This window comes from Canis aureus, chromosome 21 (assembly GCF_053574225.1).
Source record: "Canis aureus isolate CA01 chromosome 21, VMU_Caureus_v.1.0, whole genome shotgun sequence".
Taxonomy (NCBI): domain Eukaryota; kingdom Metazoa; phylum Chordata; class Mammalia; order Carnivora; family Canidae; genus Canis; species Canis aureus.
In genome coordinates, this window is record NC_135631.1 from 40,954,249 (window position 1) to 40,975,388 (window position 21,140).

The 21,140-nt window shown below is 37.9% G+C and overlaps 2 protein-coding genes across 7 annotated transcripts in view; one reads left to right on the forward strand and one right to left on the reverse strand.

Moving 5' to 3' along the window:
• KMT2E (lysine methyltransferase 2E (inactive)) overlaps positions 1-21,140 on the forward strand; it is a 93,217-nt gene that overhangs the window by 69,514 nt on the left and 2,563 nt on the right. For 4 of the 5 annotated variants that reach the window (XM_077863967.1, XM_077863966.1, XM_077863968.1 and 1 more), the window contains 14 exons: positions 912-1,021; positions 3,134-3,398; positions 4,511-4,609; positions 12,347-12,511; positions 12,809-13,117; positions 15,488-15,742; positions 15,903-16,047; positions 16,541-16,791; positions 17,128-17,184; positions 17,324-17,887; positions 18,921-19,207; positions 19,961-20,049; positions 20,153-20,278; positions 20,455-20,552. In XM_077863967.1, the coding sequence (XP_077720093.1) occupies positions 912-1,021; positions 3,134-3,398; positions 4,511-4,609; positions 12,347-12,511; positions 12,809-13,117; positions 15,488-15,742; positions 15,903-16,047; positions 16,541-16,791; positions 17,128-17,184; positions 17,324-17,887; positions 18,921-19,207; positions 19,961-20,049; positions 20,153-20,278; positions 20,455-20,552 (2,820 nt within the window). The remainder of the gene's footprint in view (positions 1-911; positions 1,022-3,133; positions 3,399-4,510; positions 4,610-12,346; positions 12,512-12,808; positions 13,118-15,487; positions 15,743-15,902; positions 16,048-16,540; positions 16,792-17,127; positions 17,185-17,323; positions 17,888-18,920; positions 19,208-19,960; positions 20,050-20,152; positions 20,279-20,454; positions 20,553-21,140) is intronic. The other variant, XM_077863969.1, reaches the window with a different exon arrangement.
• SRPK2 (SRSF protein kinase 2) overlaps positions 3,790-21,140 on the reverse strand; it is a 266,464-nt gene continuing 249,113 nt past the window's right edge. For both annotated transcript variants that reach the window (XR_013360362.1, XR_013360360.1), the window contains 2 exons: positions 9,500-20,865; positions 3,790-8,839 (listed from right to left, as the gene is read on the reverse strand). The gene's annotated coding sequence lies outside the window, so the exon portion shown is untranslated. The remainder of the gene's footprint in view (positions 8,840-9,499; positions 20,866-21,140) is intronic.

Sequence of the window (21,140 nt, forward strand, 5' to 3'; positions counted from 1 at the left end):
TTTAATTTATAGCTATGTTACAGTTAAGAGCATAGGTTTTGAAACCAGACTTATTAGATTCATGTCTTCTCTTTGACTTACTAGCTTTGTAAACTTGTCTATGCTTGTTTTATGTGTAAAAAGTTGTTAAGAGGACTAAAGGAGTTAATACATTTGAAGTACCTAGAATAATGTCTGTCATAAAAAAGTATGGTGTTAACTGTATCATCACTCATTACTGCATGTCATCAGATTGAAGATACCATTATTTATAAAACTCCCAATGTCGGGATACTCAGAAGTGAAAAAATATGCATTGTAGAGTCAATGAAGTATAGTATGTGCTTTTTTTTTTTTATTTTAAGATTTTATTTATTCATTCATGAGAGACACAGAGAGAGGGACAGAGACATAGGCAGAGGGAGAAGCAGGCTCCACATAGGGAGCCTGATGTGGGACTCAATCCCAGGACTCCCAGGATCATGCCCTGAGCTAAAGGCAGATGCCTAACTACTGAGCCACCCAGACATCCCGTAGTATGTGGTTTTTAATGCTACATGGTAGTCTGTAGAGTTTGCATCTCTGTATTTATGTTTTCAGTTTATAACCAGCAATTAATTAATTTTAAAAAGATTTTATTTATTCATGAGAGACAGAGAGAGGCAGAGACCTAGGCAGAGGGAGAAGCAGGCTCCTGGCAGGGGGCCTGATGTGGGACTTGATCCCAGGATCATGACCCAAGCCAAAGGCAGATGCTCAACTGCTGAGCCACTCAGGCATCCCAATAACAATAAATTTCTAGATGGTCTTGTGATTACAGATTTTCCACAGTGTACTCATGAATTCCTTTAAAAAGTTTTCAAAATTGCAGGATGAGGAGCTACTAAAGATAGAAATTTTATAAAAATATAAAATTTTCTTTTGACTAACAGGTGAGGCATGAAATTGAGGATGGAACTATACATCTTTACATTTATTCTATACAGAGTATTCCAAAGGGAACTGAAATAACTATTGCCTTTGATTTTGACTATGGGAATTGGTAAGTTCAAGTCTCTAACTATGTTTATTATCTGTTTTGAAATAGTTCTTTTTTTATTTTTAAAGATTTTATTTATTTATTCATGAGAGACACAGAGAGAGCAAGAGAGGTAGAGACACAGGGAAAGGGAGAAGCAGGCTCCATGCAGGGAACCTGACGTGGGACTCGATCCTGGGACTCCAGGATCATGCCCTAGGCCAAAGGCAGGCGCTAAACCCACTGAGCCACTCAGGGATCCCTTGAAATAGTTCTTAATGTCCTCCTAAAACTCTAGGTATTTTCATAGCTTTTTAATTTGTATTTATTATAAGGCAATTAAATGTACTTGAAAACAAGCATTTTGGTGTCAGCTTTCTACTAAGCATGATTATTAGTTCTTTTCCAAACTTTTTAAGATTTTATTTATTCATGAGAGAACGGGGGGAGAGAGAGAGAGAGAGAGAGAGAGAGAGAGGCAGAGACACAGGCAGAGGGAGAAGCAGGCTCCATGCAGGGAGCCCCATGTGAGACTGGATCCAGGGTCTCCAGGATCACGCCCTGGAGGCACTAGGCGGCCTAAACCGCTGAGCCACCCGGGCTGCCCTCTTTTCCAAACTTTAATTATAAGTGTGATAAATGCTCATAGTAATTAAAATCAATAGTCCTAATTCCACCATACAACACTGATCTTGTTTACGTGAGGGTTTTTTCTTCTATTTTAGGGGGTACAGTTTTAGTCCTATATTTAATTTGGCTGATCAATGTGAATGGGTAATTTCACTATTGCCCCTCAAAACAAAAGAAATTGTGCAAATTTTCTTTGCAGAGAAATCAAAAAAGTTTGTTGGAGTCCTGTATGGAAATTCTGAGAACTGTTGTTCTGAAACACTAGGGAAATAAAGTCAATTCTGAGTATAAAAACTTCAACTTAAATTCTATGTAAATTATATTCTGTAGTATTTTGCCTTCATCTTTTCTCGTTCATTACTTTTGAGATTCAGTTCTGTTGTTCTGTCTAGCTCTTGTTCATTTATTTTCACTGGTGATAGCATTTATCCATTCTTCTGTTGGTGATCCTTTAGATTTACCAAAAGTGTTCCTATGATTTTTTGAACATATCTTTGTGGGCACATGTTCTCTCCATGGGAGGGAATCTAGGGGGTGTACTTGCTCAATTGTAGAGCTTACGCAGCCTCAGTGTTTACCAGACATGGGTTAATGACCAGTTTCTCGTCTTACACTTTTCTTCCTTGCCTCACTTCCTTATGGCTTTTAAAAATTGATGATAATCCTTGTGAAACTATCTTTTTATATTTTTGCCATTTTTCTTGATTTTTTAAAAGATTTTGATTTTATTTATTTATTAATGAGAGACAGAGACAGACACAGAGAGAGAGAGAGAGGCAGAGACACAGGCAGAGGGAGAAGCAGGCTCCACGCAGGGAGCCCGACGTGGGACTTGATCCCAGGTCTCCAGGATCAGGCCCTGGGCTGAAGGCGGCACTAAACCGCTGAGCCACCCAGGCTGCCCCATGGAAGTCATTTCTTAAAGTATAAGACAAAACTGGTTAAGTTTTGGGACCACGGAATGAAGTAAATACCGGTTTTGTCTTAATGTAAACCAGAGTATCATTTTACTTTTAAAAATTCCATTTTAATGTTTTTTTCCTTTTCAAAGTCGTAACTGGTTATCCTTTGATTGAAGGCCCAGTCTCTGGTCAGGATCAACTTTTAATGATTGTTTTTTATTTTAATTTTTAAATTTTTTCTAAGGATTTTATTTATTCATGAGAGACACAGAGAGAGAGGTAGGGACATAGGGAGAGGGAGAAGCAACCTTCCTGCAGGGAACCCGATGTGGGACTTGATCCTGGAACCCTGGGATCACCAGAGCCAGAGGCAGAGAGTTCCAACCATTGAGTCACCCAGGCATCCCTGATTATGTTTTTTAAATGAGGGAAAAAAATTTCTTTCGCAGTAGTTACCATGGGTTTGCAAATAGTGAAAAGTAAGGACTGCTTATAAGTAGTAGTAATAACATATAGTTTTACAAAATTAAAATGCAGCTTAAAATGGATTAGAAAATTTTACAGTGTGTATCTTGAATAAATATTTAACTGGTTATCTTTCTAGTAAGTACAAGGTGGACTGTGCATGCCTCAAAGAAAATCCAGAGTGCCCTGTTCTAAAACGTAGTTCTGAATCCACGGAAAACATCAATAGTGGTTATGAGACCAGAAGGAAAAAAGGAAAAAAAGAAAAGGATATTTCAAAAGAAAAAGATACACAGAATCAGAATATTACTTTGGATTGTGAAGGAACAACCAACAAAATGAAGAGCCCAGAAACTAAACAGAGAAAGCTTTCTCCACTGAGACTATCCGTATCAAATAATCAGGTACTGAACTATGCTCTTTTGCTTTTCTTTTTTTTTTTTTTTTTTTTAATTTTTATTTATTTGTGATAGTCACACAGAGAGAGAGAGAGGCAGAGACATAGGCAGAGGGAGAAGCAGGCTCCATGCACCGGGAGCCCAACGTGGGATTCGATCCTGGGTCTCCAGGATCGCGCCCTGGGCCAAAGGCAGGCACCAAACCGCTGCGCCACCCAGGGATCCCCTCTTTTGCTTTTCAACAGAAATCAACAAAAGAAAATAATTTGTCATATTTTAATCTCTTTATGTAAAATGGTTTAAATTTTTTCAGTTGAATCTGTTATTTAATGAAGTACTTAGAAACATAAAACACAGGTTCTGCTAGGATTTGGGCAATGTTAAACTTGTTAAACAATTCAGCCAGCAAATGTTTGCAGAATTCAATGCAAGGTTTTTCTATAACTGGGTACTTTAAAAACTTCTTCCAGATGGTATCGTCCTTATGTTAATAATAAAGTCTTGATTTCCTTTTTTTTAAACATGTGGGGCATAATTCTATAAAGATGAGAGAGATGATTTTTAAGAGAAAATTCTCTTAGCACGTAATTTTGGGGAATGAGTTTGGCTCATTTGTCTGCCCTGCTAGAGTATGGTTTCTTATATGCCCTCTACACAAATGGAAATTAGGCAGGGCCATTTAAAATGAAAATAAAGTTTTACTCTCTCCAGTACCCCCATCTACCATAATTTAATAGTTTAATTAATTTAATGATAATTTCCCATAAGCTTTAAATTGAACAAACATTTTTTGAGCACTTGGTATCTGTAGGCTCTAGGTTTTATGAAGTGATTTTATATGTTTACTTTGCTACCATATTTGACCCGCTGGGTTCTATTGATAACATTATTGACTAGAACTTTATGTAAAAAGCAGAATTATTTAATTTTGAAAATTTTTTTTGTTTTTTTTTTTGTTTTGAAAATTTTCTTGAATTAAAACCAGTTTTAAAGTTCTGAAGCTGATTTAAGTAGGCTCATAATTTGTCTATGGTGAATGCATTAAATGTTATACTGTAGTGTCCCTGATTTGTAGACAGAATAGTAGTTTCTATACAGCAATCATTTCTATCTTCCAGGAACCAGATTTTATTGATGATATAGAAGAAAAGACTCCCATTAGCAACGAAGTAGAAATGGAATCAGAGGAGCAGATTGCAGAAAGGAAAAGGAAGATGGTAAGTTGGGAAGCTTCATGCTGTCTCTTGGGCTTATGACAGCTGCTCTTCCCATAGTAATTGTTGCTGCCTTTAGGAGGGTTTTTGCACTGTTCTTTGTTTCAAATTAGCAAACATGATGTGCCACTGAACATTTGTTTGGCTTTGTTATTATCATTCAGGTAACTTGCACTAGTCTTTTCTGTTTTTATTGTGTGTTCATTAGACATTTTAGAATGTTATGACAGTTAACATTTTTGAGGCTGAGAACTATTAATAAATTTTAATGCCAGAATTACTGTTCAAAATGTCTTTCATTAGCTAAATTGTACCTTTTCTCTTCATAATTAAATGTAAAGCAAAAATGGAATTTTAAAGCTTATAACAGCACCAAATAAATGGCTTATGTAAAAAAAAACCCACTGGTAGCTACTATTCTGTATCTTATATTGGTATCAAAAAATAAGGTTTTCATTAAAATACATTTGGTATTTATGTTCTTTGTTCTACTTTTTATACAGATAAGATACTGCAAATAAATTATACAAGATATTTTCTTAGAAATCTATGTTAATTTAGCAGTGGATATAATTCTTAGGCCAGTTAGGTATTATGATAGATTTTGCCAAAGGTTTGAAAAGGACTTTACACACCAAAATAATGATTTTAGCATGGATTTTCCCCACTCCGTTTTATTTTATATGATTCCTTGTTTCCTATGTGTGATTTTCATGTTGTATTCCAAGGAATCTCAGGGTCATATACTTAGGGTAGGGAGGGGTAGGATCTTTGGATCATTGTGTGTTTTATTGCCTGGATGGTCATTCCTCCAACATTATTTCATTGTTGATGTTCACAACTCTGAGAGCAATGCAGAACTGTTTCACAGTGTCTGGATTTCAGAGGCACAGTTCTGAGGGGACCGGGTGATATCAGAGAGACAAAAAACTATATAGGAAAAAGTACTCAAGGAGGTTGGTTATAAAAGAGGGGAGTTTTTTTCCTATGCTTAAAGGAATTACCTTGAACCCTTTTCAAGATCTGGTTACATCTAAATTATGAACCTACCCAAATTATCGGTGGCCTTCTCTTTACTAGATTTTCAGTATTGGTCCATTTGTTCCACAATTGCCAGAGCAGTGTATTTGTACTAGACTGCAAAACCATTGTAGAGTATCACTGGGTTTTGGATGAGGCATGTGCTGGTAGGAAGAACCTCTTTCACAAGTGACTTTAAGGGCTATAATGACTACTCTAAAAAAATCATGAAATTAAAAAAGTTTAATGCCCTTACAATAATATTACTCCAATTACATTTTTAAAAAAGTTTTTATGACTGTGGGGCTACTTTTAATGCTGAGAAAATCTGTGAACTTAGAACATCCTCATTTTCAGATCCCAGAAGAAAATAGAAATACCCTTTTGCTGATGAACTTTGGATAGATAAAAAGGGAATCCATTTGTATGCATTTTAGCATATTCATTTTAATATCTGCCTCTAAGGTAGTGGCTGTGCAGCTGGGTATTTTTCATACAAAAAAATGTAAACTTGAAAATTATCAGAGTTTAGAATTTGTCTGTTATTTTGAAGACATATGAAATACTTAGCCAATTGGCATGGTCTCCCCAACCCTGCCGACATACTAGTATTTGTGAGGAACAAAATACGTTGTTTTTTTTTAAAAAAAATATTTATTTATTCATTTATTCACACACACAGAGAGAGAGGCAGAGGGAGAAGCAGGCTCCACAAAAGGAGCCCGACGTGGGACTCGATCCCGGGTCTCCAGGATCACATCCTGGACTGAAGGCGGTGCTAAACCGCTGAGCCACCGGGGCTGCCCAGAACAAAATATTTGGTTTTGATAAAGTTAATCCCCCTTTAGTGTCTGCCTTTTGTGTTGGTTAACATTAGTAGTTGGAAAGAAAGATTAAGGACAACTCCTGAGAAACTTACGTTAAACAGACTGAAATTTCCTTCTGTGAGAGGACAGACTTTAAATCATTGTGGGTGTAATAGGAGATACTACTTCTCTTGTATATTTGAGATAGAGATATAGTCGTATCTTCCTTCCAGATGAATACTATGTAATGTCCAAATTCAAATATACCTCAGCCCATCCTTTTGTAGTATAGCTTAAACCATATGAAATTGTCGATTCAACAGTATTTACCTACGTACATGGCAGTTTCATACACAATCTAGTGTTTAGCATTTTACTCAGTCTCCAAAAATTGCACTAGTAGATGTATTATTTTGGTTGGTTGTTGTCTTTGGTGAGAGTGGAAGAAGACAATGTCTCTGCCCTCAGGAGCGTTTGCAGAAACAATTACAGTGCACAGTCTTTTATTAACATTTTTCTTCTTCATTTTTCTCCCCTTAAAAAGTTGTTACCTACTTACAAAAGCAAACTTGTATATAATTAAATAGTTCCTGACATTTGCTTTTTAACTAGTAAATACTTATTGGCAGTGGGCTGGAATTGACTTTGGAGAATTTTAAAATGAGTCTTCGTAAGCTATGGCAGTTGAAATACAGTGGGCTGTTTTTACTTACCTAATTCTAAAACCCAGTATACTACTGAGTGGATGCCCCCAGGTATACAGTAGGGGGTGAGGTGACCACAACCTCATCAGAGGTAGACACTGTGCAGCAGGGAGTTAGACACTGGAAGCTCACTGTATTTTGTTGAATTAACAGCTGATCTATTAAAATATGAAGCTTTTATAAGATATAAATAAAAAAGGAGGCTTGTCCCTCCCAATTTATAGTAGCATAAAAAGAACCACCTAAAGTATCTTCTGATACTATGTTTTTAAAAGAATTTTCCATGGCATTATGCAAAGATTATATGTTGGGGATATAGTCTTGGTAATATTTGATGATACACTGTAGTCAGATTGCTTAAATTGGAATCCAGGAAGATGGTTCAGAAGGCCTTCACACTTAAAAGGGGATAGAAATTTAAGAAACGGGTGCCTAGGTGGCTCAGTTGGTTGAACATCTTCCTTCACGATCTCAGGGTCCTGGGATTGAGCCCCACATCCAGCTCCTTGCCCAGTGGGGTGTCTGCTTCTCTCTCTGCCAGCCCCCCTATTCATGCTCGCTCTCTCAAATAAGTGAAAAATAAAATCTTAAAAAATATTTAAGAAACAACAAAAAGGATATGAAAGGATGGTCACCTAGGTTATATGACATGCTTCAACTTGTCAAGCAGCTAGGAAAATCTGGTATTGTGTATATCAACTACACAGGGTGAGAATTTGTCATTTTGTTAATTGTTAGAGCCCCAGCACCTGAGGAAAAAATGCCTGGCTTTTATAAAGTATGTGGTCAGTAAAAGCCTCCTAAATGTTCGTGGCAGTCCTTTAAGTAGAGATCTAGGTAGGCCTCTAAGTGTGAACTAATTGAAGATTCCTTATAGACCAGGTAGTGTCCCAGAGGCCTTCCAGGATGCAGGTTTCTCCATAACATCCATCACATCAGAAATTAGTCCACAAGATTCTGATATGTTCTGTGCAAATAGGAGCTCTGTAGCCAGTTGAGTTAGTAAACAGTGCTTCAGGGCCCAGTGTTGTTTCTCAGTATACACATAGTATGTTTAAAAATTTGAGAATTTCTGTTTTATGGAACCATTTCATAAACTTAGACACCGTTGCAACTTGTTTATGGTGATACCTTTGACATCCTAGATTTTTATTTGATGGAACACTCTGTGGGAAAATTCTTTAAAGAATCCCTGCTATTCTTAATGTCTTTAGGAAGTCACCTGACTTAGAAGACTGCTTTAGAAGATGCAAAAGAAATTTTACTAGTAAGATATCATTAAATTTCTTGCCAGGAAAGTCATCTGATAACATGTGAAATAATATCACTGATCACTTTTCTCTCCTTGTAACATGATTAAGTTGATGGTCGGTTACTAATTTTAATTTTCTTAGGTCCCATTTTCTCACATCACAGAGCTTAGTGTTTCTAAAGATGAGTGATGAATGACATTATGGTATTGAATAGCAAAAGGGAACCCATTTATTTTTATTGGTACTCTGTTCAAAGTGAGGATACTCTGCTTTAGCTGCCTTGTAATAAATTCCAGATTTCCAAAATCTTGTTAAAATACTTCGTTCATGCCTTCATACAATAGTGACACCTACACAATTCTTACTCATTTTGCAAATCCGTGAATATTTGCTATATGCTGAGGACAGTTGAAGGTATTGGGTGAAAAAGGCGGCAAGGTTCTGCAGAAGCTGTCATGGAGAATGGCATGCATGGAATAAGAAATACCAAAGAGAAAGCAGTACTGTGAGATACACTGAACCATCATGTGGTAGAGAAGAAAGGGGGTACCCCACAAGCCATACTTATTATTTTGGAATTATTTTATTAATCAGTAATCTTAAGCATTTTTTATTTTTTATTTTTTTAATCTTAAGCATTTTTAAAAGATTAATAAATCTCTAACTATCGTTCAAGAGGATAAGCAGAGTTATTTGAGGAGTCTCTTACTTTCTCTACTTCATGCCTGTGGGTAGGGTAAATTGGGCAAGCTGACCCTGCTCTGGTTCCCTTTCTTTTAAATAAAAGCAAGTGTTTTAGGAACCACTTTCTACCCATTAACAAGGTTAATAATTAATAATAATAAATAAATCACACGTCCCTAGAGGTCTTCATTTTGTTTTCTTCTCATTTCTTTCATTCTGCTGCTAAGCACATCTCTTTAAAGCTGCTGTGGTACACCTACAGTGGCATCGACTTATTCTTCAGTCAGTGAAAAATTACCAGTTATCTCTAATTGGGATGAATTACAACAATTTACCCAGTGGAGTTTAGTTTTTCAGTTGCAATATTATATAAAACTTTAATCTGTGTTCCTTATTATGTACCCCTTGAACCATATTGGACCTTACCTTTTCTCCATTTATCGAAAGGAAGCTCAGACAAGATCTTCATAGTCTCTTGCAAGTATATCAAGTTTTATCATTTCAAGTCAGATTCGTGCTCCAATGTGTTTATATATGGAAGCACAGAACTGGAATACAAATTTTAAAAATACCTATTCAGGTGATAAAATCCTCGAAAGGGATATTAAGCAGACTTTCTTCTGCTTGCAGGAACGACAGTACTCTGTATTTGCTCTATGAGATCATAAATAAGATATATGTCATAAAAGCAATCTGTTGATTGATTTCATCAGGGATCCTTCATAGTTGAGTTTAACACCCAGTACTCCAGCATTAACAGTAGGTCAAAAGCCACTGTAATATTCCTGAAAGGAAAATCTAATTCTGTATCAGGATCTATGATTGCCCAGCTAACAGATAATACAGTTCTGAGGTCTGCTTATGGGCTTGGAATGAGTCATGGTTCCAGAACATGCAGGTCTTAGCAGTAGCCATATGTGACAAGTATAATCTGAACTACATCAGACACAGGTGTTAGGGTCTGCTGGGGTTAATTAGGACTCCTAATTTCTCTAATCCCCTCCGTAAACTGTAATTACCCCAAGCTATATATAAAACTGATTATTTTTCAGTTACGTCTATAAAACTGGCAAGTTTTCAATCACTGAATAGATAAACTGGGTGTGGTTATGTGTCAAAGAATGTGTTAGATGCATTGGTGAAAACAAATAACTGACATATGAACCTTGCGGAATTTAAAATAAAAGCAGACTGGAGTATTAATGATTTTTTTAATGTAGAAAATCACGGGCATGCTTACATTTCCAACATTTGTGTGTTTTAAAGATGAGAGTATATTAAAGGTGTTTTGAGTTGACAGTTGTAGTAAATGTGGGAAGATTATACTTTATTTTGCTTTATGCAATGTCAGTGATGGTTAATTGGAATAAGGAAATTGGGAGCCAGGAAACTTGGATAATAATTATGGCTCTGCCTTTGAATGAGTCATCTAATACACATGGGCTTTGGTTCCTTCAGCAGCACAGGACTAGATTTTTTTAAAGATCCTGACTAGCTCAAAAAGATTGAGTCATCTCTAAAGTATTTTCCTTTAACTGTCAATTAGTGGTATTGTTTACAAGGGAGTTCAGTATTTATGTTCATTTTATATATATATATATATTTTAATATTTTTATTTCTTGAGAGAACATGCACTTGTGAGCAAGCTGGGGGTGGGGTGTGGAGAGGGAGAGAGAATCAATCTTAAGTAGGTTCCATGCTAAGCATGTGACCAACTAGAGGCCTAGCAGTACTATCAGAGGAGTTCTGTTGACAGGCTATTTTTGTCCCCTTAGTGGAAAAAATGGAGAGAGGGGGGCACCTGGGTGGCTCAGCTAAGTGGCTCGCTGTTGATTTCCACTCAGGTCATGATCTCAGGGTCCTCGGATGCAGCCCCCATGTCAGGCTTCTTGCCCAGCCGAGGAGTCCGCTTGTGGATTTGCTCTCCTCTCTCTGCCCCGCCCCGCCCCCCACTTCATGCACATGCTCTAAAATAATCTTTTTAAAAGTGAAAAAAATACAGTAAGCTGTGGTTTCCAGAGTGTAGGTGTCTTAATGCTTGAATCCCTGCTGATAATTACGGAGACTAAAAAGCTTCAGTGTGGAGAAGCCCATGCAGCCCAAGCTTCAGTTTCACTAACAGAAGGTGAGGAGAGCCAAATGGATCGGAGACTCAAGACCTGGTTCTTTTCGTCTAGAGAACTGGACAGCGAATGGAAGTGCTTCCTGTTTCTGGTTAAAAGATGAAGCACTTGCCAGGCCCACAGGCCAAGGCTCTGGGTCTTGCTTTTAATATTCTCTCTCCAGAGAGAACTGAGGGACAAAGGCACTCTGGCTGACCCTCAGCCCCTGCCTTCAACTGTTGGTGGAAGACAGGAAGGTCAGAGGGTAGAAGAATGCCTTGTAATAACTGTAACGGAGGGGCACCTGGGTGCCTCAGTGGTTGAGTGCCTGCCTTTGGCTCAGGTTGTGATCCCGGGGCCCTGAGATAGAGTCCCGCATCAGGCTCCCTGCATGGAGCCTGCTTCTCCCTCTGCCTGTGTTTCTGCCTCTGTCTCTCTCATGAATAAATATAATCTTAAAAAAAAAAATTGTAACAGAGAACAAGAAAGCTGAAGTACAAATAATAACTGACACTTATGGAACGCCTACTCTTTTCCAAGTGCTGTTGGCAAGCTGCACAGATATTTTCTATGTGAATTTAATAACGATTCAGGGAAGTGTAATTATGATTATCCACATTTTGTAAGAGGCTCAAAAAGGTTAACTAGGGTTGCCTAGGGTCACAAAGAGTAAATGACTAGTAGAGTCATAATTTGAACCCAGGACTTAACCCTGTAATATCCTGTCACATGTTGTCAATAATTAATATTTACTCCCTAAGTTTCTGAGTGTGTAATCTTTTCAACATTCATTACCTTAGGAACTTTGAATCTTATTTTAAGAAGGGCTAACTAAGCTTCTGTATTATCAAGAAAGATTTTCAGTTTGGTAAAGCAAAGTAGTTTTTTATGCCTCTTTGTTTGATTTTGGTTTTGCTTTATTCTTATTGTTGACAATCATCCAAGTAGTCCTTTCATGAAACATATTTGTAATGACAGGGTTTCCTGAAATGTTTCAGACTCTGAAGGATCTGGCATGAATATATGCCCCCCCAGACTGTCATCAATAGAAATGTTTTGCTAACATCATCGTAGAAGTTTTTTTTCCATTTCCCGTGAACATTTGGGACTTTTGAATTTTACTGCAGCGCAATGACATTTATTATGCCACTTGAAATTTAACTTTTGTAGACAAGAGAAGAAAGGAAAATGGAAGCAATTCTGCAAGCTTTTGCCAGACTTGAAAAAAGAGAGAAAAGGAGGGAACAAGCATTGGAAAGGATCAGCACAGCCAAAACTGAAGTGAAAACTGAATGTAAAGATGCACAGATTGTCAGCGATGCTGAAGTTCTTCAGGTATGTTACTCAGGTTTAGTTTTGTTTTCATGCTTAAGCACTTTCTAACAAAAATGGCACACCTGATTTAGTCATATCTGTAAAGAATTTTTAATGTCTAATGCTGTTCAGGTGCATTTTTTCAAATCCCAGGAGAATTTGTTTTAGAGTAAGAAAAAATTATGTGAACTTAGTATATATCAGAATTCATAAACTTGAGGAAATTAGCTTCTGAAGTAGACTAATGTGTTTAGATTTTAGCTTCTCACTTCTGTAAACATAGAATCAAAAGATCCACTCTACTGTATTTTGAATTAGGAACAAGCAAAGGAAGAAACTGCTAGCAAGCCAACCCCTGCCAAAGTGAATAGGACTAAACAGAGAAAAAGTTTTTCTCGGAGTCGGACTCACATTGGCCAGCAGCGTCGGAGACACAGGACTGTTAGCATGTGTTCGGATATCCAGCCATCTTCTCCTGATCTAGAAGTCACTTCACAACAGAATGATATTGAAAATACTGTACTTGCAATAGAACCAGAAACTGAAACTGCACTAGCAGAACTGATTCCAGAAACTGAAGTCCCAGCACTTACTAAGTGTCCTGCGAAGTACCCTAAAACAAAGAAGGTAGGGCTCTTCCGGAGCTTGGGGACTCTCTCCTAATGACAGTGTGTTAAGATGTTAAACATATTTGTGTTTTTAAGATTCAGTCTCTGTAACATCTCGTTAAGGAACAAAACAGGAGGCCTAGTTTTTACACTTAGCAAAGTTACTAAACTAAGAATGAGAATCACAAAACTGTAAGATCAGTCCATAAAAATGTTTGTACTGTTGTTACAAAGAGTTATAATATTCGGTATATATCAAGACTTCCTTTTAGTATTGCTAATCACCATGTAATGATTTTAAGAATTTATCAAAAAAAATTTTTAAACCTACCATATGTACTAAATTGACACTTTGTAGAAACAACTAGTTTTACATGTCATCTTTTATTCTTTGTATTTCCTCTAATTTTCACAGTATAGACAGATGAGAAGAATTAAATATGAAGAAACTGTTGATTGCCATAAGGAAGGGTAGTTTTAAAGGAGCTTATTCATCTTTGAAAACCTACTCTCAGACCTAATGATGGGAAAGCAATTATGGGAAACTATTCACTGAGATAAACCAACCTGAGCTTTATAGCTCAGAAATAACAGAACATCCTTATGAAGTGCCCCCAACCCCTGGTGGAGTATAGTAGACTGGAGCAGAGGTATCAAGTGGTAATTCCTTAGGCTCTTTGGGGAGGTGTTAGATCATAACTGGATTCTTCTCGTACACTTATATAACAAAATGTTTTGAAATTTATCTTGTCTTTGTTCTTACCGGATCCAGTACAGTTTGGTACTATGAGACCAGAAGTATATTCCGCAAACATCTAGGATGAACCTGGGAGTATACTTTAATGGCGAGTCAGAGGGTTAGAGAGATCTGAGCACAGTTCTGATTGGAAGTCAGTACTCTTCCTTACCGCCCCTTGGATCTTGAACAAGCAAGCCAACACTTGCCTTCACCATGAGCAGTTAAATGTATGTTAATTATGCTGGAATTAAAAAAAACAATCAATGAGCAGTTATTTTTGCCCACTTTGGAAGGACAAAAAATAATTGCAACTTTTCTTGCAACTTTTCTTTGTAATTTAGATTAGTGAAAAGAAAAATTCATATTTAAAAGAGAAGCTACTTTCTTGACTACAAATGATATAAAACCTGCCTTTTAATTTTTATATGCCTCAGTTATTGTGGCATCACTAGTTTACTTAAATTCCTGGTCTGAGATGTAGACTCTTATTCGATTTTAAACAACATACTGTTTGAATACCAAATTATGTTTTCTCTAATGTAAAGGCTCCATGTAGTGTAAATAGGGGATAGCACTTACTCTGTGCCAGATACTATACCATTTGGAGAGCTTTTATATATGTTATATATGTTATTTAGCTTAACCTTATGTGTAGAGCTAGTTTGTTATGACCCTCCTTTTACAGATAAGGATTGAGATGTAGAAAAGTTATGTAACTTGAAGTCATGGTGTACGTGGCAAAGCCAGGACTCATACTCAGCAGTCTAGCCGCAGACTCTCTGTGCTTCCTGTTGTTTGTCCAGGATACACAGCTGTACGTACATTGGGGGAGAAAGAGAAAATAGATACTAGAACGTTTATGATGATTCTCACTGGAAGACATTATTTTTTAATGTGTGTCTGTGTGTGTGAGAACGCATATACTGCTTTTAGATTTTTATAGAGTAAAAATAAAAATATTTGATAACCAGATAGAAAACATATACCTACACAGCAAACAAAATGTGCTTGTGCTGACAGATGTAATCCTTATTTCCATACCCATTATAATTGAACTTGAAATAATTATATATTAGACAACAAAAAAAGTGACTAGTCATTATACTTTAGGATCAGGTGTATTCAATAGAGCTAATAAAGATAATTATATATACACTGTAGGTTAAAAAAAATCAACAGAATTAATTTAAAAGGGACTGTGTAAATTTTCAAATAGTGATGGTCAATTCTCACACTTTTTTTTCTTCTTAATGTATATTCATCTGGATATTTTGAGAGGCAGCCAGGGTAGAAAAACACTGCATAATATCAGATTATTCTTACAGACTGATAATAGAAGCCGTAATAAACCTAAATTTAGTGTTTGTGTTTATAAAATATACTGAAGTCTCTTAGACCTTACTGTATTTCAAAAGGTACCATGTGTTTTCTTCCTGACAAAGTACTATTGTTTAAAAAATTGTAGGAGCAGAAGTTAACCAAAGAAATGTAGAATGACGTTTTGATTTTTTGGACATCATCTATGAATAATTTACATTACCCAGGATATCATTTTGGATAATATATCAATTTCAAATTTGTTATCAGAATGTTCTATAGAAGAATCTGTGTAATTATATATCAATTGATGCAAATTTTTCTTTTCTCTAGCACTTGGTCAATGAATGGTTAAGTGAGAAGAATGAGAAGACAGGAAAACCTTCAGACAGCCTTTCAGAAAGGCCTCTGCGCATAACTACAGATCCTGAAGTGTTAGCTACCCAGCTCAATTCTTTACCAGGTCTCACTTACAGTCCCCACGTGTACTCTACTCCTAAGCACTATATTAGATTTACGTCACCATTCCTTTCAGAAAAAAGGAGAAGAAAAGAACCTACTGAAAACATTTCTGGCTCATGCAAGAAGGTAAACTTTTCTTTGGATATAAAAACCTAGGATGAGCCAAAGGCCAGTCTCCTTCCTTACTACCATTCCTGGTAGTGAAATGCTTTTAGCATCAGCTCTACATTTAGAAGCTATATAAACAGCTACAAATTGATTTCTGTTCATTTGTCATGTATTCCAGCGATGGTTGAAGCAAGCCTTAGAAGAGGAAAACTCCGCAATTTTACATAGATTTAACTCACCCTGTCAAGAAAGATCCAGAAGTCCTACAGTCAATGGTGAAAGTAAAAGTCCACTGCTCCTAAATGATAGCTGTTCCCTTCCAGGTAGAATTTCTTTTGAGTGTTTAGTGTGAAGAATGTGGCAGGATATATACAGCTTATGTAACAGAGACATTCTAGTTGTTATACACTTTATAAAAGAAACATTTTTTCTGTCCACTAGCCTTTTGGATGAAGATAAACATGAAAACCTTAATTTGCAGTACCATGTATATTTGGGCTTATGGATCAGTGTTTGGGCTGTTTCTCAGATCTTAACAAAGTCTTAGAAATCAATTTAACATCTGTAGTCATAAGACTTCTCAGACTCTAGGCCCATAGGCCATCTGGCAAGATGCTTCGTGCTGTAATAGTAAAATTAATTCATGTGCGGGTGGGGAGAGAGTGTTTCATGTTAGTAGAATCTTTAGAAACCCTGAAATTGAGTTGGTGAAAGTCATCAACAATTACTGTTGTTGATGTTTTGGTCTTTCCCAGAATATATTACAGATTATAGCAAATGCCAGCAATATAATGTCTATTATTATTGCACCAACAGATTTAACTACACCACTGAAAAAACGAAGGCTTTATCAGTTGCTAGATTCTGCTTACTCTGAAACCTCCACACCTACTCCCTCACCGTATGCTACGCCAACTCACACAGATATCACTCCCACGGACCCATCGTTCGCCACTCCGCCACGGGGAAAATCAGATGACGAAGCTTGCAGAAATGGTTATAAGCCTATATATTCACCAGTTACCCCAGTAACTCCTGGCACACCAGGAAATACCATGCACTTTGAGGTGAGACATTTAAATGGGAAAAGAAAACCTGTGGGGATGGTATATTTAACAGCCCTCCCCCCCTTAACAACTATTGTGCTTTGAGTAAGAAAAGACAGTTTTTAAGAAACCAAAAGGGCAAATTTGGAACATGCATTTATATGAACTTAAACTTTTATATTTACATTTTTATTAAAAGTTTTATCAGATAAAACTTTCATGTTGTTGATACTTAGTATCAGACTAAATGGCTATGTGTATCAACTGGACCTTAAACCAAAGTCTGTATAAGTTTTCATTTCTATAAATATCATGGATTTACAGATTTTAATTTTCAATTCTAATTCTTTTATATAGAATATTTCTTCCCCAGAAAGTTCTCCAGAAATTAAGAGACGCACTTATAATCAAGAGGTAAGGAGTTATTCAAAAAGATTAAATAGGTGACCTCTTTCTCTTATCATTATTTTGCTTAAATATTGGGAGATTTTAAAATAAGTAGTCTCAAGATGTTTTTATTTGTGTCATTGTTTTGTTTTGGTTCTACAAACAGGGATATGACCGATCTTCAACCATGTTAACATTGGGGCCTTTTAGAAATTCCAATTTAACGGACCTGGGTCTGCAAGAAATCAAGACTATTGGTTATACCAGCCCTAGGAGTAGGACTGAAGTCAACAGGCAGTGCCCTGGAGAAAAGGAATCTGTGTCAGACCTTCAACTGGGACTCGATGCAATTGAGCAAACTGCCTTACATAAAACCATGGAACCACCTACACACGACAGGACTGATTCTAACAGCCAACTGGAATCTACTCACTCTGGACGGGGCACAATGTATTCTTCCTGGGTAAAGAGTCCTGACAGAACAGGAGTTAACTTCTCAGTAAACTCTAACTTGAGGGACCTGACACCCTCCCATCAGTTGGAGGTTGGAGGAGGCTTCCGAATAAGTGAGTCAAAGTGCCTGATGCAGGATGATACTAGAGGCATATTTATGGAAACACCTGTGTTTTGTACTTCAGAAGATGGGCTTGTTTCTGGTTTCGGACGGACTGTTAATGACAATTTGATCGACGGGAGTTGCACACCCCAGAATCCACCACAAAAGAAAAAGGTTACAAATTTAACGATTTTAGTCCTTTTAATAGTGTCTTTTTCATACTCCTTCTGAGGGTTATTAGCAGTTATACTATGTGTTATGTAAGGCATTCGTACTCCAGTTAAATTTTTTATATGTACATTTTTAAACCTTTTGTAAACGCTCAATTAGAAAATGTTTACAGAGAAGTAGAACGTTCTAGTGTTAAGGAAAATGCTTCTAAGCATGGTTTCAGAGATCGAAACCTCAAGGTGATCTATTTCACTGAAAGAGTAACTTCAAAATAACCACTTCCCGGCCAAATAAACAGAGTTGAATAATATCTGTGTTCTTCTTATCCTTACTTGCCATAGAACAGCCAGCCTTGCATTGGAGAAATGCTTCTTTCTTCATCCATAATACCTATATAGTCTTTAGGCTATGGATAGGAGTATTTTGAGAATGTTCTATAAACAATAATGTAAGTTCCCTGACATTCCACCATCATTTGGTTGGGCAGACATACTGAGAAAATTAGAATGCCTTATTTCATAGGAATGGGATAAAAGACGACATTTATTTTATTTGTTAATAGGCTTATTGCTTTGCAAGTCAAAGAATTTTAGTGATGTGTGCTTTTAATTTTTGTAACAGAGTCCAGTTGGCAACTTTGTGGGAAGCAATGTAGTATAGTGGAAAGAGCACGGGCTTTCAAGTAAGACCTAGGTTCGAATCCCGGCTCCAACACTCACCAGCTGTGTGACCGTGAGTGAGTGAGTTACTCAATTTCCTCATCTGTAAAATGGGGATGATAATATACCTATTTCATAGGGTTGTTGTGAGGATTAAATGAGATAATGTATGTAAATCATCTAAATGCAATGCCTGGCATATAATAGGCATTGATAATTGTTAATTATTATTATTATTATTTGTTCAAAAATCAAATTATTTTACATAATTTTCCTAATGTAAATATAGTAATTCTCTTTAGAAAAAAAAATAGATTGACTCTGACCTGTAAAACAAAAATAAAAGATTTGCTTTTCCTTATCTTTCTTGCTCCAAGGTTTCTCTATTAGAATACCGTAAGAGACAGCGTGAAGCCAGGAAAAGTGGCTCTAAGGCAGAGCACTTTCCCCTGGTTAGTGTGTCACCTCACGCAAGTGGCAACTCAAGCAACAGTGGTGACGGGTGTGCCAGCAGGAGCGAGAGTGGGGAGCAGCTAGAAGGCACAGCTAGCCTGCCTTTACCAGCACCAGCTACAGCTTATAGTGCTACTTCGGAAGAAACCAGCAATAACTGTCCTGTTAAGGAAGCTCCTGCCAGTGAGAAGAATGAACCAGAAGTTCAGTGGTAAGCCTGGGTAGTGTAACTTAGAATGAAAGTTGTCTTTGTTCTTTGTCATCCAGGCGGGAGCTTTTACATAGCTGATTTTAAAAGCGGCTAGATCTGGAAAGCACACGCTTTCATTAGTGAACTCTCTCCCTGTCTGCTGCCGTCGCCCTGGGCCAAGGGGCTAGACGGTGCGGTCATAACATGGAGAGATCCTCTCTGCCGAGAGGGTTTCAGGCAGCCCTGTGTTTGCCTGTGTGAAGGCTCCGCTGTGCTTCCTTTTTGACAGTTCTCACATTTTCCCCACAAATATCCTGTCCAGAGAACTGTCCTCTTAGTCTGCAGCCTGTGGTTTCCCTGTATCCCAAACCGGTTACAGAAAGGAAGAACGAGTTATTTTTTTCAGTAGGACCAGCAGAGGCTGGATGTGGGAAGGGTCTTGGCAAAGGGCAGAAGGGCCCATTCACTTGGCCTCTGGGTCCCCTCACCCCCAAGAGCTTCCCGCTGGCCTTACAATCCAGACACAAGGTCAGATCTGGCACCTGCCGTGGTGTCTGGAATGCTGATATACCACCCTTCAGCCCCCACTCCCCGTCACCAAGAAATCGCTTGCGACAAAGGAATGGAGGCTGTGTTCAAAGCTTTACACCTGAGTATTTTCCCAGCAGCGCAACAGCCTTGGTCTGAGAGGACATGTTGGCCATCAAGGACAAAGAATAATCTAGCTGGCAGTAGCTTCCTTGAACTGATGGTATGATTGATTTTATGTTCAAGGACCGCTTCAACCTCAGTGGAGCAAGTGAGAGAAAGGAGTTACCAGCGAGCGCTACTTCTCAGCGATCATCGAAAAGATAAAGACAGTGGTAAGTGAGCTTGTTCCTTTGCTGAGAAGTGGAGCCAGCGGACCCCTCTGCACCCTCGTTCTTGGCAGCGCTAACATTCTCTTCGGGTCTGCTTCGTCTCTAGGGGGAGAGTCACCATGTGTCCCATGTTCACCGAGTCATGTTCCGTCTTCACCTTCATCTCATTCAAATCACATTCCCCAGTTGCAACCCAAGGGCCCAGTCCCTCCTTTCAGTGAACTTATGGAAGGTCAGTAAGCAGATGACCTATCGTGGTTATTGTTTTAAAAACCTTTTTAAATCAGGAAGGAGAGCACCTTTCTAAGAAGTGGGTTGGAAGAGAATTTATGCCGCTCTGTAGTGTTAGTACTGGGTGGTGTTGGTCGCGCAATTTTACATTTACTCCAGGTTTCTTCTACTTTACAGATCCCGACACTGAAAATCCAGAACCCATGACTACAAGTGAATGTCCATCCCCAGACACCTCTCAAAATACTTGTAAAAGCCCTTCAAAAATGAGCAAGGTAATACAATTGACCTTTGAATGTGGCCGTTCAGAGAAGTGGACGCTAATGTGCACACGGAGATTTTCCTGCTGTACCAAGGATCAGCTTGCGATTCTTGCGCTGCTTTGGGACCGGCTGGTCTCCTGTGCGCACGGCACCTCGGTATTCCTCCTAGAGGTCCACCCGTCAGCCCCGGAGATTCAGGCTTTTCCTGAACAGTCCGTTTTCTAACACCAAAGATCAGACGACCAGTTCATTGAAAAGAAATGCTACTGCCATCCCGATTCAAGAAGACGTGGTGGTCTCACGTTGGTGCCAGGATCTGTGGAAACTAAAGATGAGGGATCGAAGATGGATTTTCTTTTTTCCTCAAATGTATCATTATATACATTTCAGTGGTCTTGTACTTGGATTATTCATATTTGAACAAAAGATATTTGAGGTTATAGCAGTTTGGGCGAGCACGTTTAATTTACCCAAACTGGTTGATCGTTAGGTTGGGTGCAGGATACGGAATTGAAACTTGCCAAGTGCTGGAGGTTACCAGAATTCTTTCAGGATAAGGCTCAGAAGCAGGTTTGATCACTTAGGGGAAAAAGGCACACT